We start from the raw sequence: 17339 nt of genomic DNA, 5'->3' as shown, positions 1-17339 counted from the left end.
CACACCAACCATCAAACATCGGTCAAAGTACCGTCATAGTATATGGGTATGCAAAAATGTTCATTAAACAGCAAATGAAGACAAAGCCACGTGGTCCGGAAGAGAAAGCGGTCACAGCTTCATTGATGCCAACGCAAATATCGATCATATATAGCGTGAACGTTGTAGAAATCTACAAAGGAACCAGATTAAAATCTTCATATATGGGGGTAACATGCAGGGCACAATTGTCTTTTTTCTACAAAAACTAGGACACATTTTGAAATGATTTTTTGCTACCATCCTGGTACTTATATCACTTTATATACAGTATGTACAGTCAACTGGAAGTGGTGTGTAACACTTGTAACAATTAAAGGCCATTTCGTCAACCTATGTTCCCTCATAGTTACATGTAATATTCTTTACTAATTTGTTAAAACTGTACAGGGCGCATTTGTATCAAGACAATAAAGAAGATATGGAAGGCCGTTTCAGGATAAAATACCAAAACTACTTAAGTACATAACTTTAAAAACTTAAGTAACTTTTATGTCCACTTAAGTGTCTCTTTTTCACACTTAAGTACATAATTTTCGTACTTAAGTGCTAAAATACGTACATAATGTCAATTATGTACATAATGGTCAGGTTTTCTCGCACTTAAGTGTTGAATCTAAGCACTTAAGTAAAAAGTTTACATAATGACATAATTGTTTAACTTCATTATGTGTTTGCCTTTTGCCATTACATGTACCATGTCAACATAATGAAAAATATTGTACATCACATAATTGCAAATATGCTCTGCCATTTCGTCCCAAGTTTAACATATCTACTTAAGTACTTCATTGCTTTAACCAACTTTTACTTAAGTATTTTAACATATCTACTTAAGTACTTCATTGTTTTATCCAATTTCTACTTCAGTAGTTTAACCAATGTCTACTTAAGTAGTTTTACATATCTACTTAAGTACTTCATTGCTTTAACCAACTGTTACTTAAGTATTTTAACATATCTACTTAAGTACTTCATTGTTTTATCCAATTTCTACTTCAGTAGTTTAACCAATGTCTACTTAAGTAGTTTAACATATCTACTTAAGTACTTCATTGCTTTAACCAACTGTTACTTAAGTAGTTTAACATATATACTTAAGTACTTCATTGCTTTAACCAATGTCTACTTAAGTAGTTTAACATATCTACTTAAGTACTTCGTTGTTTTAACCAACTTCACGCGTGCCCAGAAACGATTCAATTCAACCAACTTCTGCTTCTCATTACTTTTGCACGGGGCGAGTTGGTTCGTGGGTGTTTTCTAGATGATTATGTAAAATGTACTTAAGTAACAAGAACCAAAGTTACACTTAAGTAAAACTAAACAATACTTAAGTAAATACAACACATAATGACCTAAAAGTCATTAAGTACTTAAGTGGTAAAAAAAGACACTTAAGTAGTTTTGGTATTTTATCCTGAAACGGCCTTCCATAAGAAGACAAGGTGTAACGATACATTAGCAAACAATTGCACATGCGTAATGAATCAATATATGAATAGTACTAGTTCATCAATTTATGTTTGATTATTTATAATGTTGTATGAGAGAGGAATTTGGTTCACATGCTAATGTGTTCATGTTAAATTCCATTCCGTTAATTTTCTACTCCTGATTTTTATAAAATTAAATGTTGTTTCGGCGTGCGTGATTGGCTAGTATACTGAATAACAATGTTTTATGGAAAGACAATTCACATTCTCAAATCCTTCCATGGTAGTTAAATTGGAATATAAATATTAAGTGCTTTTAATCAGTAAAACGCCACTAAGGTTTCATTGAATGGAAAATCAGTTTCATAAGACAATTTCTAACTTGTGTTCCTTATACGAGACAAAACTAAACGCCACCTAACGTTTTATTGTAACATATCGTTCAGTTTTTTTCCCGTTCTAAGACAATAAACCTTAACGATCGCAATTTATTAGTCAGGAATCATGTTTTACCTAACATATGCTGCTAAAAAACCCAAAGATTGTAAGAAATACACTCATTGTACGTCCTTGACTGCCATTAACCTGCTAAACTGTCTGTATAAGACATTCTCATTCCAAAGTGGGATTGTAAGAAATACACTCATTGTACGTCCTTGACTGCCATTAACCTGCTAAACTGTCTGTATAAGACATTCTCATTCCAAAGTGATATTAAAGCACACCAACCATCAAACATCGGTCAAAGTACCGTCATAGTATATGGGTACGCAAAAATGTTCATTGAACAGCAAATGAAGACAAAGCCACGTGGTCCGGAAGAGAAAGCGGTCACAGCTTCATTGATGCCAACGCAAATATCGATCATATATAGCGTGAACGTTGTAGAAATCTACAAAGGAACCAGATTAAAATCTTCAAATATGGGGGTAACATGCAGGGCACAATTGTCTTTTTTCTACAAAAACTAGGATACATTTTGAAATGATTTTTTGCTACCATCCTGGTACTTATATCACTTTATATACAGTATGTACAGTCAACTGGAAGTGGTGTGTAACACTTCTAACAATTAAAGGCCATTTCGTCAACCTATGTTCCCTCATAGTTACATGTAATATTCTTTACTAATTTTTTAAAACTGTACAGGGCGCATTTGACCCCAACCTCAAAATGACCTGAGTTAGTGACACATAAACTCCAGAGTTAATACATATATCTAAAAGGTGAACTATTATGCATTTTAGATTTGATAGTTCCAATTAAAGAAAAGAAAGCAACAATATAGTATTTGGGTATTTAATAACTTTATTTTTGTTCATTTTGGATTTAATATGTTGCAATAGATTGGTACATAAATATTTCTGTAACATACATGTAAGAGACGTACAATGAACAATGCCACAGGAATATTGTGATAGTCAACATTATACCGAACTTCCTATACAGCTGCATTGTAGCAGCGTATTTCATTCATCCTAATGTATATCATACACATCTGAATTCATTTTAAAAATGCGGCAACATCTACTCTCTCATTCTATTATCTAGAAACACATATATGAAAGATTCTCACTCTGCTAAAACACCTCTCAAATCTTTGATTCTACTCAAAATGGTATACCAGCTAGTGTACAACATTTTCGATGTTGAATAACAAAAATATTATGTATAAGTAGTGATAAAATTACAAAAGAGTGTAATATGTATTTTTTCATATTTCAGTAAGCTATTAGTTATTGTTCTTTTTTATTATCAATTCAAAACATGATTTTCAAATTTCTGTGATTAAACTCATTTTTCTAGCATATTCTGAGCAAGAAATACAATATTAGAGACATTGATCTACCAAAGAATTTCTTATTATGTTCCTTCAGCAGCATATCTGGATTTCAAACTTACATACCTGGTATTTAAATGTTTAAGTATTGTATTTAGCAAAATACTATTATCCGTAAGATAATTGTGTTTACACATATTGAACTTTTTAGATTGTTTTACTAAAAAAAAAATTTTAATATCAAACTTAAAATGTCTGCAGGAAATATTATGAAAAATATCAGTGTATTTAAGCACACCTTTCACTCCATTTCCACACACATTCTATACTTGTTATTTGGTCCCAGACAGTACTTAAGGATCTTTACAAATTGCTCCTTGCATTATCCTCTATTGTGATGAACTGATTTTTTCTAGACATTTGGTAGCATCTTTTAACTTTCCAACAAAATCCTGAAAATATAAGGAATAATGATTTAATAGTGAAAACCCAAAAACTGGCCCCTCCCCTCCATTAACAATAAAAAAGAAATTTCAAATAAGGGCTGTAGATCTATGAAATGCCAAAGCATCTGAATTGATAGTACAAATCTCAGCTGGACAGGTTAAAATGGTTTTATATTTATAGCTTAACATCTTGATTGTTAAAAAAAAAAGTATTTCTCATTTGCTGAAACACCTGAAGACGACTGATCTACTTTAAGGTGACATTACGACAAAGCGTTCTCACCTGTAGCTGTTCCTGTGTACACGAGAATTGTACATCCTGGATACCTGGCTTCCCTGGTACCTGTAATTAGTCCGCCGGTAAATTATTGTCAATATCAGAATAAGATATGTGACCCTTATTATCCTTGTAGATGTACATTATAATTACTAGCTTCAACCACTGGGACTCAACATTTCCTATTACTCAGAACAAAACAACTGACCCGAGCCTTGGATCACTTTTATAATAATGACATGACATAATAATTTTGTGAAATTTGTCTGAGGGTCAGGTCAATGAATACTGTTTTATTCTTGGGCATACACTGTGTCAGGTCCATGTTACTGCAATATACTGTAAGGCTAGAGAAATGTTCATTTTAGCTTTATTAATAAGCGTTATAGGAGTAGATGTCCTGGGTTTAATCCACAATGAAGGCAGTAATTCCAATTAATACTGATACTGAGCTCTCTTAAAAAATTCTTAGCAATTTTTTTCTCAGTGATAAGTAATTAGTATACAACCATAGAATTTCAACTGTAGGGGTATAAAACTGATATCCAGACTGTCTAATCAATGTACTAAACACATACTGCGTGTCTATTTTCTCTTACCTCTGTCTTTAATGATATCAGGTAGACAGCCTCATTTACTTTTTCTAAGTGGTTGTTCTAAAACAGGAAACAATATTAATGAACAATTATTCATTGAACATACCTAATAAGTGTACAGTGTAATTTTGTTTCACTGATTGGTTGATGGGGCTTAATTAACATCATAACAGAGCCTAGGACACAATTATATTTCTTTAACAAAACAATATCAAATGATTTTGCTGGTTTTTTTTCTTCTTTTCCTTTTTTAATAATTGTACACTGACCTTTATGTAATAGTCTAATCTCCAATCCACATCCACAATGTGTGGGGGAGTTACTCCGACGCTGTAACAAAATATCACAGATATTGTACAATGTGTGGGGGAGTTACTCCGACGCTGTAACAAAATATCAAAGATATTGTACAATGTGTGGGGGAGTTACTCAGACGCTGTAACAAAATATCACAGATATTGTACAATGTGTGGGGGAGTTACTCCGACGCTGTAACAAAATATCACAGATATTGTACAATGTGTGGGGGAGTTACTCCGACACTGTAACAAAATATCACAAATATTGTACAATGTGTGGGGGAGTTACTCCGACGCTGTAACAAAATATCACAGATATTGTACAATGTGTGGGGGAGTTACTCAGACGCTGTAACAAAATATCACAGATATTGTACAATGTGTGGGGGAGTTACTCCGACGCTGTAACAAAATATCACAGATATTGTACAATGTGTGGGGGAGTTACTCCGACGCTGTAACAAAATATCACAGATATTGTACAATGTGTGGGGGAGTTACTCCGACGCTGTAACAAAATATCACAGATATTGTACAATGTGTGGGGGAGTTACTCCGACGCTGTAACAAAATATCACAGATATTGTACAATGTGTGGGGGAGTTACTCCGACGCTGTGTAACAAAATATCACAGATATTGTACAATGTGTGGGGGAGTTACTCCGACGCTGTAACAAAATATCACAGATATTGTACAATGTGTGGGGGAGTTACTCCGACGCTGTAACAAAATATCACAGATATTGTACAATGTGTGGAGGAGTTACTCCGACGCTGTAACAAAATATCACAGATATTGTACAATGTGTGGAGGAGTTACTCCGACGCTGTAACAAAATATCACAGATATTGTACAATGTGTGGGGGAGTTACTCCGACGCTGTAATGAAATATCACAGATATTGTACAATGTGTGGGGGAGTTACTCAGACGCTGTAACAAAATATCACAGATATTGTACAATGTGTGGGGGAGTTACTCCGACGCTGTAAACAAAATATCACAGATATTGTACAATGTGTGGGGGAGTTACTCCGACGCTGTAACAAAATATCACAGATATTGTACAATGTGTGGGGGAGTTACTCCGATATTGTACAATTGTGGGGGAACAAAACAAAAATATCACAGATATTGTACAATGTGTGGGGGAGTTACTCCGACGCTGTAACAAAATATCACAGATATTGTACAATGTGTGGGGGAGTTACTCCGACGCTGTAACAAAATATCACAGATATTGTACAATGTGTGGGGGAGTTACTCCGACGCTGTAACAAAATATCACAGATATTGTACAATGTGTGGAGGAGTTACTCTGACGCTGTAACAAAATATCACAGATATTGTACAATGTGTGGGGGAGTTACTCCGACGCTGTAATGAAATATCACAAAAACTGTACAAAGTGTAATGGGGAGTAACTCTGATACCACTACACAATTATCTGGGTGCTAGGAGATAGAAATCTGAGGTCAAAGTATATTGATCTAGACATGCACATGATAGCCGAGTGATTACAATGTCCCAACATATTACCACAAGCCCTCCAGTCCACCTCTGGCCAGCAAGTTTGAAACCTATGTGGGGCAGTTGCCAGATACTAACTACTGGTTGGTGTTTTTTCTCTTGGTACTCCAGTTCTCCTTCACCATCTAAACTAACCATGTCCTTAAACGACCCTGACTCTTGATATGACAATAATTTAATCAAATCAAAAATAGGACCACCAAGGTACAGCCAAGCCTTGATAAACACTTTGAGTTAATCGAGTATTGGAGTTACGTTTACATAAAATATACAGTTACAATTGTTAGTCCACACCAACAAAGTGCTTCTTATCAAATTAAATAAATTAATCAAGTTGTATATCTGTTTAGTTAACAAGTTCAATTGTATTTGATATTAAAATCCACTTTCACTGTGTTTTAAGTTTAGGCCTTCAAAAACGGCCATGCAGTCGGCAAGAAAACAAGTCAATGGTTGGTAGTTTTCCTTAGGTGAGCTAGCTGGCTTCACTATCATCAAAACCTTAACCTGACATCTTTTTCATAGATCATAAATATTATTGGGTAATAATTTTAGGAATAAAATACAAACAAATTGATCAAATTGTGGAAGTATTTACACAACAAGGGGAGATAACTCAATATTTCATTGGAACTCTATGAATCTCATTAAAATCACCTGTTCATGGCCTCGTCTCCTATAGTAAACAATTATTATGCCAAAACATCAAAGGTAATGAAAAAGTCATAAACTGATGATTTTAATGAGATTGAAACATTACCTTCTGTACAGACTTATCTGTGTACTTATCTAACACATTGTTTATTACTGTTACTTACTTTCCGAGTAAGATCTGCAAGATCTGTTTTCTTTCCTACAACAGGAAAATAACACTTGATATCTGTGTGATATTAACAACAATAAACAACTTAACACTTTATTATAGGTTAAGTATACATGTACATGTGTTATAAATGTTTGACAATTAAAGTGTAAATTTCGGTAGGGAAAAAGCAGCAGATTGTCTCATTGATGTGCTATACAAAACATCATAATGTGTGATGTAGTTGAAATACAAGTTTCACAGACAAATGTAACTATTATTTATAGAAGTTAAATCAGAGCATAACTATCAGACAAAAATACATTCATGATTAAAATCATCTGTTCATGGTGTCATTTACAGTATTACTTAATAATGGAGGTAAGGACAAGTCATGAACAGATGAATTTGATCAGAGTGAATTAGGATGAATTTACCTGATAACTAGCTATAAAGGCCTTTGTTCTGTCAGCGGTAAACTTACAGTCCTCTAACACAGCCCTGAAACAATGAGGTCAAAACAATAACAGTTTCTTTATGAAAGATGATGCTTTCAATTTCAGATAAATCTGAATTGCATTTAACTCAAATACAACAATCTGCACAAATCTAGAGTAATTTACAAATACAACATGTAGATTATTATAAATATACAAACGTACAAGCATTACAATTTATATATTTTGATAATTGGCCCTATTAATAATATTGGGTAAAAGTTTATATGTTTTTAAAATGTTCCCATGAACATGGAACACATTCAGCTTGATATAAACAAGTATTAAATATGCTTATACATGTCTATAAAGACCTAATTCTATAGGATAGTGGGAATACTTACTCCAGTGAGGCAGCCTCTGTATCATGTTTAGTGGCCTCAATAATACAAGACACTAGGCCCGCATATGCCTCTTTTAAGATTGCCTGGTCAACACCACTGAATGCTGCTTCTCCTACATTCAAAGATTAAAAGGAATACATTATAATTAGTGTGTCTATTGGAAGCTGCAGCTTACCTGTAGCAGTCTTCCTTGGATTAAATGAAAATGATTTAGCAATCTGATATAAAAAAAGGATTATTTTCATTTTCTCTTAATCTCTTTAAATAAAGTTTATAGAGGATGTTGTATGAGTGGCTATGTAGAGTGGAACTCGGTTAAAACAAACTTAAAGGCACTGCAAGAAAACTTCAAGTTATCCAAGTGTTCAAATTAAGCCATCAAATTAAGCCAGCTCTCAAGTAAACACTGGTAATCTCCTTAGGTACTTTATAGTATATAATAGGTCGGTGTTGTAAAGTGATATAGGCAAGTAATATGTCAATTCAAAATCATCGACGAAGGATGCAATATTATAAATATAAAACCATATACGTAATTTTTTATTATATATACAAAATATTGATTTATTCACACACGATGTAACAGAATGATATAAATAGCAGACATCATATATAATTTATATGTAACCGAGGCATGTGTGTTCACATGAAGTTGAATAAAAACGTAACTTGATCTTTACATGTCGTCTCAAACAATAGTGTTTTATCATGATCACTGGTGGTTTGTGAACAGCGTAAGGTCTATTTTGCTGAGTAAAAAGTTCAAAGCACTAAATCAATATTGTTTACAGCCAAAGATACAATTAGTTCGACTCGAGTGATCACACAAATGACAACTGTCTGAGAGCACCTGTGGACCATGTCGCTGTGTCAGTCGGAATAATGTTTATGTTAGTAGAGTGTACATGTACATCTACCGCAGTTTTACGCTGCTGATCACTGATGATTGTTGCTACAATATAACTCAGGATAATTGCTAAATATTTAACAGAAGTATGAAGAAAGAAATCAGCATTTTTGGCAATCTATTAGTCCAAGAAATGTCACTTGGAGTTATATTAACCAAAACGATATTAACATTATATCTATTATTTTTGTCATATGCATTTGGACTAAAAATTTACATCATATTATTTGAGTTTTCAAGATTCAAATATTCTGGTTTTTTAAAATAAAGATAAAGGGGGAATTCATTTAGGACCATGCAGCGAAATATTTCATATAAAGCTAATTTGTCAAATTATCTGAGTTTGTATCAAACAAGTTCAACTTTCATATCCACAAGTGTAAGATTCTATTCATCACATTTAGTATTCATAAGATCGCAGCTCTCTACGCGGCCGAAGGTTGCATAGACCGAAGCTCTACTAACCATAACACGTGTGTAAGCATATAGATTCCAATACATTCCAGAACCCCTTGGACATTGAAATTGTATTGATGATCGGCAATAATCGATTAACTGGCTAGATGACCCTCAACCGATCCGATGATCGATTGAAAATGTCATAATCGATCATCGGGAAAAAAATTAAACTCATTGGGAATCAAATATTTTTCTATTAAAAACCTAAAATACACTGAAAACTCCCTAACATTCCTCCATGTCAATAATTTTCACCAAATACAGTCAAAAACAGGCCAGAAATTTTTGTTTTCAACATTCTATCCACTGCTCATAACAGAGAGTGCAAAACAAGCTTTTAATATATAGATTATAGGCAATTTGAATAGAAAATTGAACCGATCATTTTGTGCGATTATCGGATCGGATGAGTCTTCCGATTCCAACCGATGATCGATTATCATTTTTAGCCGATTATACAACACTACTTACCATTGAAATTGTGTCCCGTGAAAAAGTCTTGCCCCTCCATGCAGGCAGCCATGTTTTAATTCTCGATATCAGCAGGAAGAGATTTGAAATTTTCTCTAAATACAAAACTTGTTATCAGGATACACTTTGAAATTACTGTAAGTAGTTTTAGATAACTTTTAGACAAGAACGACACAATAAAGGTACTGGTCAAAATGATATAATGGCTGTGTGTTGTCAAGAGCACTGTCAGCGGAGACATCAGGAAGCTGGGTGCTAAAGATGACGGCACATTCCCACGCTTTTTTTGGCATGTTGCCAAGTTTTCTACATTGGAGAGAACCAAGTCAAAAAAAAGTTGAACTAATCCAATCGAATAATTCTTTCTGACTTGTATGTGACAACTGCTAGACACAAATGTTGAAGAATAGCATTTAGTAAAAATCGATGATCGGACTTCAAGTTTAAACAGTTTTAATCTCCTTCTGAGATAACAATCCTAATTAACACGACGAGAATGAGAGCGCAGCTACATGAGAGTTTTGAAACATTTCGTAGTGTACTACAAGGTTAGCAAAATAACCGGCTTACATTACATAGAACCATGCATGCCAGAGATTCACGTGACTTACTGCACTAGTCCGCTAAAACTGCGGCCTGCGATTATGGTTCTTTGTAATGTAACGTGAATATCAGGCATGCATGGTCACGGCTCTTACGAAAATACCATTGGTCAGTTTTAGCGGACTATTACTGCACATAATTATCAATGGTATTTTTGTAAGAGCCGAGAGCGGCTGTCGACAGTCATTATTAAGAGCGCAGCTCTCTGCGCGGCCGAAGGCCGCGTAGAGCGAAGCTCTACTAACCATAACACGTGTGTGTGCATATAGATTCCAATATATTCCAGTACCCCTTGGACTTTGAAATTGTGTCCCGCGGGAAAAGTCTCCCGCCTCCATGTAGGCAGCCATCTTTTAATTCTCGTTATCAGCACGACGAGATTTGAAAATTATGTACTAGACTAAATGTTTTATCAGTATACGCCTTAAAATTACTGTAAGTAGTCTAAATTTACACATATACAAGAACAACGCAATAAATGTACTGGTCCAATATATACTGTGTATGTTTTCAAGCGCACAGCACCGTCAGCAGTGACGTCACAAAACCTGACGCCAAAGATGACGGCACAGATTCGCGCGTATTTTTGATAGCATGGCATGTTGCCAAGTTTTCTCTGCATCTGATAAAAACAAGATTGAAGTATAAAAACAAGATTGAAGTATATTGAACTATTTCATTTGGATTATTTTTAATTCTTTCTAACTATTGATAGTATGTGCATGTCAGTGAAATATTTTATTGTTAATTTCGTAGAAAAATATAGACAATATAAAGTTATGATATTATAATCTTTTACATGTAGCTGCGCTCTTCTGAGGCTTTGCCTTAAATTCATATTAACTGATATTCGATTTCTTTGTTCCGAATCCACAATACCGTTAAATGCAGCATCCAGTAATTTCTGGTAACATTTATCGGGAACATGTGCAGAGTCACCGACAACGGATAAACTGTCGATTACAGCTGGTGACAGCTCCATATTATTCTGAAACAGGTGATCACTCCCCCATACACACTTTTTGGATTTCACAATTGAAGAGTTCCTAAACAGGGAGCACACAGTACGTAAATGTAAACATCACTGTAATATGTTATTTCCCCCTTCAGAAAAAAAGTTTTTTTTTTTTTGACATATGGCAATATTAAGTTTGATTATATTTGAAAAGTTAATAAATATATAATTTATTACTAGATATCTACTGTAAGACAAGTAAAAAAAAAAATTTGGTTGAAATACTAACTGCTCCCTTTTCTAAGTAAACCGAAAGTAAAAGTAAGAAGTTGGGAATTTATCAGTTGAGGGAGTTCCCAAACTATTTTGATCTTTGAAGCATCAACGATCGCAGCGATGAACGCCCAATTAATTTATCAGAGGCAAATTGATGTAAGCAAATTACTAGAGAAGTATACGCCATATTTACGAAAGAAAATCGATCCATTAAATATAATTCATAATTTATCGGAGTTGTCAGTCAGTGACAGACAGCAGGTAGAATGCCAAACAAATCAGCGTGGTGGAATTGCAGGAATGGACAAATTATTGGATTGCATTAGTAAACGTTCTAGAAGATGTTTCTTTGATTTCTTAGTAATTTTAGAAAATGAAAAATATGCAGAACAATCGCAATATGTGATAAAGAGTGCAAATCTGTCTTCATCACAAGAATTACTCGAAGCAAGAAAGCGACACCACCAGCTTAATGAAGCGCATCATATGCCAGGAAATGGACAACATGAATATCATTTACCTGGTGCAGTACATCAATCTGTGCTTCATATGCCCACTTATGAACATTCACCACATACGCATACATATACATGGCCACAACCTTACCAACCAACGATTCCTACACAAACAGGTCCACAGTTCCTTCCAGGACAACCATGTGTAATCCCAGGAATTCCAGGACATGGATATCATCCTAATCCTGATCCGGGAAAAGGAGAAATTAATTTCAGGGGGGGTAATTCCACAAACAAAACCAAGTATGCACTTGATATAGATGTAACTCCATTAAACCCACCAGATACACAGGTTAATGAAGAGTACATTGAATCTAATGGCATGGCTGCACAAAAGGAATATTCATTAATTGGACAAGGCATAGCAGAAGTTCTCAGAGGAAACTCAATACTTCCGGAAGTAGAGTCCAGAAGACAGCTGCCTCAACATATTGATCATCAACAGAGACTTGGAATAGGTGAAATGGGCCAGAACAACTTAAGACAAAATTTCAGGTCAGCAGTGCAAGATCAATCTCAGCCTCTGAATCAGCAAGTGCCCACAATTATCGAAGGTAATGTATATAACAAAAACAATATTAATTTATATATACACATACATTTGTATATGTTCATGTATCCACTAACTGGAATGCATGGCTGGCATTAGCATTTATAACTTCTATTTACCATTATAGCTAAAATTGTTAAGAAAGAGCAATAAAGATATCAAGATATATAATATATACCTAAAGATGAAGAAAAGAAATAAAAGGATATATAATCAATTAGGATATATAAAGAAAAGTTAAAGATTGAAAACACACAATTGATATTTATTGGTGACCAACCAATATGAATTACTACTAATCATGCTAAATTCTTGTGATCAATTGATTGGGAAGATTTGTGTCTGCATGCATTTTATCATAAATCGAAACAAATAAAAAAAACTCTTCTGTAGGTGATAAAGCTATAGAGGACCTACCGGATGAAGTTTTCAGTAAGCTAACAGCAGTGTTGTCTCGTGGAAGGGAAGAACCTTTATGGAGGAGAGTTGGACAAAAAGCTGGGCTAATAAGAAAAGAAATAAGATCAATTGGTGAGAATATATGTGCAAGTTTATCAGTCAATTATAATAAAATAATTATGTGACTAATGTTGAAGTGTTAATCTGTATTAATTTGTTAATTGTTTTTCAAGTTTTAAAAAATGAAAATGTATTAATGCCTGCTTCTCAGCCCAAACCATCCAGATTCAGAATTTCCTGGAATGCTGCATTCCTCGCTTTGTCATTAATCAAATCTGTTCCTAAAGCATTTCTGTCCAGCTGATCGTGAATTTTCCGATTTATTGGCGTCCAAGATTACTATGGGTCCATTTAGAAACCAATATAATGTTTAAAATTATTTCTTGACTTTAGAAAACAAAACAAACTGTGCAGAAGCATTATTGGATATGCTTAATGACGAAAAAAAGATGACTGTAAAACAGTTATGTGATATTCTACAAGAACTTGGATGCAATGAAGCTTTACACATACTTGAAGGTATGATATAAGATTTGAAAATTAAATAAATACTCAGATAAAAATGGTTATAAAAAAGCCTATTTAGTTTTGCACTTAAAATCAGATAGATATATAGGTGTTTTACTCAATATTTGTACTGCTTTTTCTTTTAATTGCAATGTGATCCTATCAAGTTCTTTATATGTTTTCATTGAGTATGTTTATTTTTATTATCATAGGAAGAACAGAGTTACAGCCGAACATTGAGGCGTATGATAATGATAACGTTGAAATGGATTCTTTAAACCAACTAGGAGGGGAATCGCCCCAGTATGAAGACAAAACCTCACTTGATATCAATACTAAGAGCCTAGAAAAGGAAAATCAAGAAAAAGTTATTGAGAATGTATCTGCTCCAGTGTGTCGAGAGGCCCAAGAACATGAACAGTTAAAATGTGAAGCTAATTTAGAGACATTCTCAACAATGTCTGGATATAGCTCGAAGTCCATAAAGAATGACAAGTATGATTCCATGGCGGATATGAGCAGTGCTGAAATGGACCCAAGTAATGAAATACTAGAAGCAGTATCAGATAAAGAAAAGAAAGGTTCTGAAATGGATGTAGAGTGTCTTTCTAGAGATATTTCAGCAAATTTAAGAGAAGGAAACGTTGAAACAACGATGACCTCCACTGCTCTTTCAGACGCTTCAAACAAAATTCAAAACTTAAATTTGACTGACTCAATGGGGGAGCAACCTGATACAAATGTAGGACAAGCGCAAGGTGATGCCAGCTTTTCTCGTAGCGAAAAGCCATTGAATCATGAAATAGTACAGTTACAACAGGAAATTAGGACACAGCACAACAGCAGCCTTGATCTCCAGCAGAGAGTTCAAACCCAACATGGTGAAGTATCTGGAATACAAGTGCAAGAAGATGCTAACTATTCCAGAAGTGAAAAGCCTTTGAATCAGGAATTGCTGCAATTCCAACAGGAAATTCAAACACAGCCAAATCTATCAAGTTTCCGTAACCTTCAGCGAAGTGTACCCACTTATGGAAGTGACAGTGTATGCACTTTATCTGCTTCGCAACAACAGAGGAATATAAGTAGTGCTGCTGCCAGCGGTTCTGAGGAGGATAAGAAAAGTGATGTCAAAAGCTCAGACATAAGCTTGAAAGGGACTGTTGATGGAAAATCAACTTTATCTGAAAACAAAACTAAAGAAAACATTATGTCAGAAAAGAATCAACAAATTCCAGATCTTGCTCCACAAGAACTTTCTGCCGCTGGTGGACGATTTTCTGATGGAATAAGTGGTGATGTCACTGCGACTGCTGTCCAAGCAGAAGATGATGAATTATTCAAACAAAGTGAACTTCCTCCAAATATTGATCATCAGAAATTTCAAAGGGAAATTGAGACACAGAGAAGTGCAGATGAGGAGAGTATTAATCAGTCACATCAGATTGTTGTTTCAGGAGCCCGTCCAGGAGAGGGCGGGAATTCTGTACCCCACCAGAACAGTTACCGAGACATTCAGAATTCTGTCCCAGTATACAGATCTGACGATCAAGACCATCCTGACGCGAGTGTACCAAGAAATGTGGATAGTCTGGTGATGGATGAAGATGAAACATTTCTGAAAGAAACACACAGGCAGTTACTACATAAATGACATGAGAAGATTCTGTTCTTTAATCAGCTTAAAATTATGCCTGTCTTTTATATTTAGTATACCTTCCCTAACTGCCACACATACACTGGTATAATGCGGAAAATATATAGTATAGTTCATAAATGTACTGGTGTCAAAAGTGTTGCACAGCTGTGTCACATGTGTTAGGTTTGCCATATCATACATAAAACAAAGTTTTAAAGGAATCTACTTAATACAGATTTATTTCAGTCATACATATAGAGGACATGGATGTGATGCAGTGATGTAAACTGCAGATATGTCTGGTTAGGTGTTATGGTGCTGTAGATTGTGAGTCTGAGGCCCGGTGAAGGCATGTGTCATACAATTGTTATCCTTCGTCTCTTGTGTTTCTGGGATAATTTGTGATTACTAAATCCCAATGTATTACAATGTGACTAAATTGTGATGTTGATCTGAAGGTTTAGATTTGAAATTCCTGTCAATGATGTACTTGGTTGATAGAAACATATAAATGTTATCATGATTTACAATCTTACATTGCTTTCATTGACTTGAGCTTGATATAAGCGGTCCCATCCATGTACCCTGTTATCAGTTTGATATGGTAAATATTATCTATAACATGAAACATGTACAGTTAAACCTGTCTTAGAGACCATCTCTATATAAAGACTGACAATTTATAGATAAGATCATATTATTTTAGGGTCCCAAATGATCCTTTTAATATAACACAATTTGACCCCACTTTGTGATAAAGACATCCATTTCCCTTGAGTGGTCTTTATAGACAGGTTTGACTGCCCTTGGGTGGTCTTTATAGACAGGTTTGACTGCCCTTGGATGGTCTTTATAGACAGGTTTGACTTGCCCTTGAGTGGTCTTTATAGACAGGTTTGATTCCCCCTTGTATGGTCTTTATAGACAGGTTTGACTGTCCCTTGGGTGGTCTTTATAGACAGGTTTGACTGTCTCTTGGGTGGTCTTTGTAGACAGATTTGACTGCCCTTGGATGGTCTTTATAGACAGGTTTGATTGTCCCTTGTGGTCTTTATAGACAGGTTTTACTGTCCCTTGGGTGGTCTTTATAGACAGGTTTGACTGTCCCTTGGGTGGCCATTATAGACAGGTTTGACTGTCCATTGGGTGGTCTTTATAGACAGGTTTGACTGTACTTGAAATATCTTTACCTGGGATAATGCAATCACATATGCATTTTGAATTTTTATCTTGTTCTTGGTAGTGGTAACAAAAACATTTTTGTATCAGAACTTTCATGCTTGTTACTCCAGCTTTAATGTTTAATTTGTATTCAGAAAATCAATACACCACATACATTAGCTGTATACCTGGTATATCCATTCTGTCTTTGTTAATTAAATAGCTGCCTTGCTTATGGGTAGGTATCAGTTGTGATGTCATTGTTTTGTTAGCAAAATTCACGTCATTTTCTCTGAAATGTATGATGTTATGGTCGCAAACACATGACATCACAATCAATACCTACTCTCAAGGGCAGGTAACTCTATAATTTGCAAAGACATAAGATACACTGGCAGGTACATATCAATTTTATTTGTGGTCTATATTAGTACTATACATGTAATATACGCTAAATATTTTAAGAAATGTAAATGTTAAACTAGTTGCTTTTCAAACAAATTGCTTTCGCAATTAATTTTCCTGTGATATCAGAAACAGAAATTAAATCAATTTTTAATAGATAAATAGATAAATAAATAAATATTACATTCATCATTTATATATTAGAATAGTCTTCTTTAAAGGCTCACTACCTTTCCAAAACGGCTTTTAGTTTCTAAAATGGGAAAGTAAAACGAGATCGATATTTTTGTATAGTCGCTAAAGTTATTAACTTACCGTTAATACTACACGTGTCATCACATTCTAAACAATTTGATTAAAATAAATAAAATGTTAATTTTCATAA

At 34.5% G+C, this 17339-nt stretch overlaps 2 protein-coding genes across 3 annotated transcripts; one reads left to right on the top strand and one right to left on the bottom strand.

The window, feature by feature from the left end:
* Positions 1-2765: 2765 nt before the first annotated feature.
* On the bottom strand, positions 2766-11533 carry LOC138314542 (COMM domain-containing protein 3-like). 2 transcript variants are annotated; one of them, XM_069254925.1, is made up of 9 exons: positions 11332-11533; position 9523; positions 8048-8159; positions 7644-7707; positions 7223-7257; positions 4844-4904; positions 4578-4634; positions 3985-4044; positions 2766-3707 (listed from the first exon to the last, which is right to left on the bottom strand). In XM_069254925.1, the coding sequence occupies exons 1-9, from the start codon at positions 11467-11469 to the stop codon at positions 3645-3647; spliced, it is 591 nt and encodes a 196-aa protein (XP_069111026.1). In that variant the 5' UTR covers positions 11470-11533; the 3' UTR covers positions 2766-3644. The 2 variants fall into 2 exon arrangements, with proteins under 2 accessions (XP_069111026.1, XP_069111025.1); XM_069254924.1 differs by lacking the exon at position 9523 and having other exon boundaries at positions 11367-11532.
* Positions 11534-11608: 75 nt separating this feature from the next.
* LOC138314541 (putative leucine-rich repeat-containing protein DDB_G0290503) lies at positions 11609-17339 on the top strand. Its single transcript, XM_069254923.1, has 4 exons — positions 11609-12787; positions 13177-13314; positions 13636-13761; positions 13962-17339. Exons 1-4 carry the CDS (start codon positions 11839-11841, stop codon positions 15401-15403), a joined length of 2655 nt encoding a protein of 884 aa, XP_069111024.1. The 5' UTR covers positions 11609-11838; the 3' UTR covers positions 15404-17339.

This window comes from Argopecten irradians, chromosome 2 (genome assembly GCF_041381155.1).
Source record: "Argopecten irradians isolate NY chromosome 2, Ai_NY, whole genome shotgun sequence".
Lineage (NCBI taxonomy): Eukaryota > Metazoa > Mollusca > Bivalvia > Pectinida > Pectinidae > Argopecten > Argopecten irradians.
The sequence above is the reverse complement of the archived record's forward strand: the minus strand, read 5'-3'. Positions and strand labels throughout refer to the sequence as shown.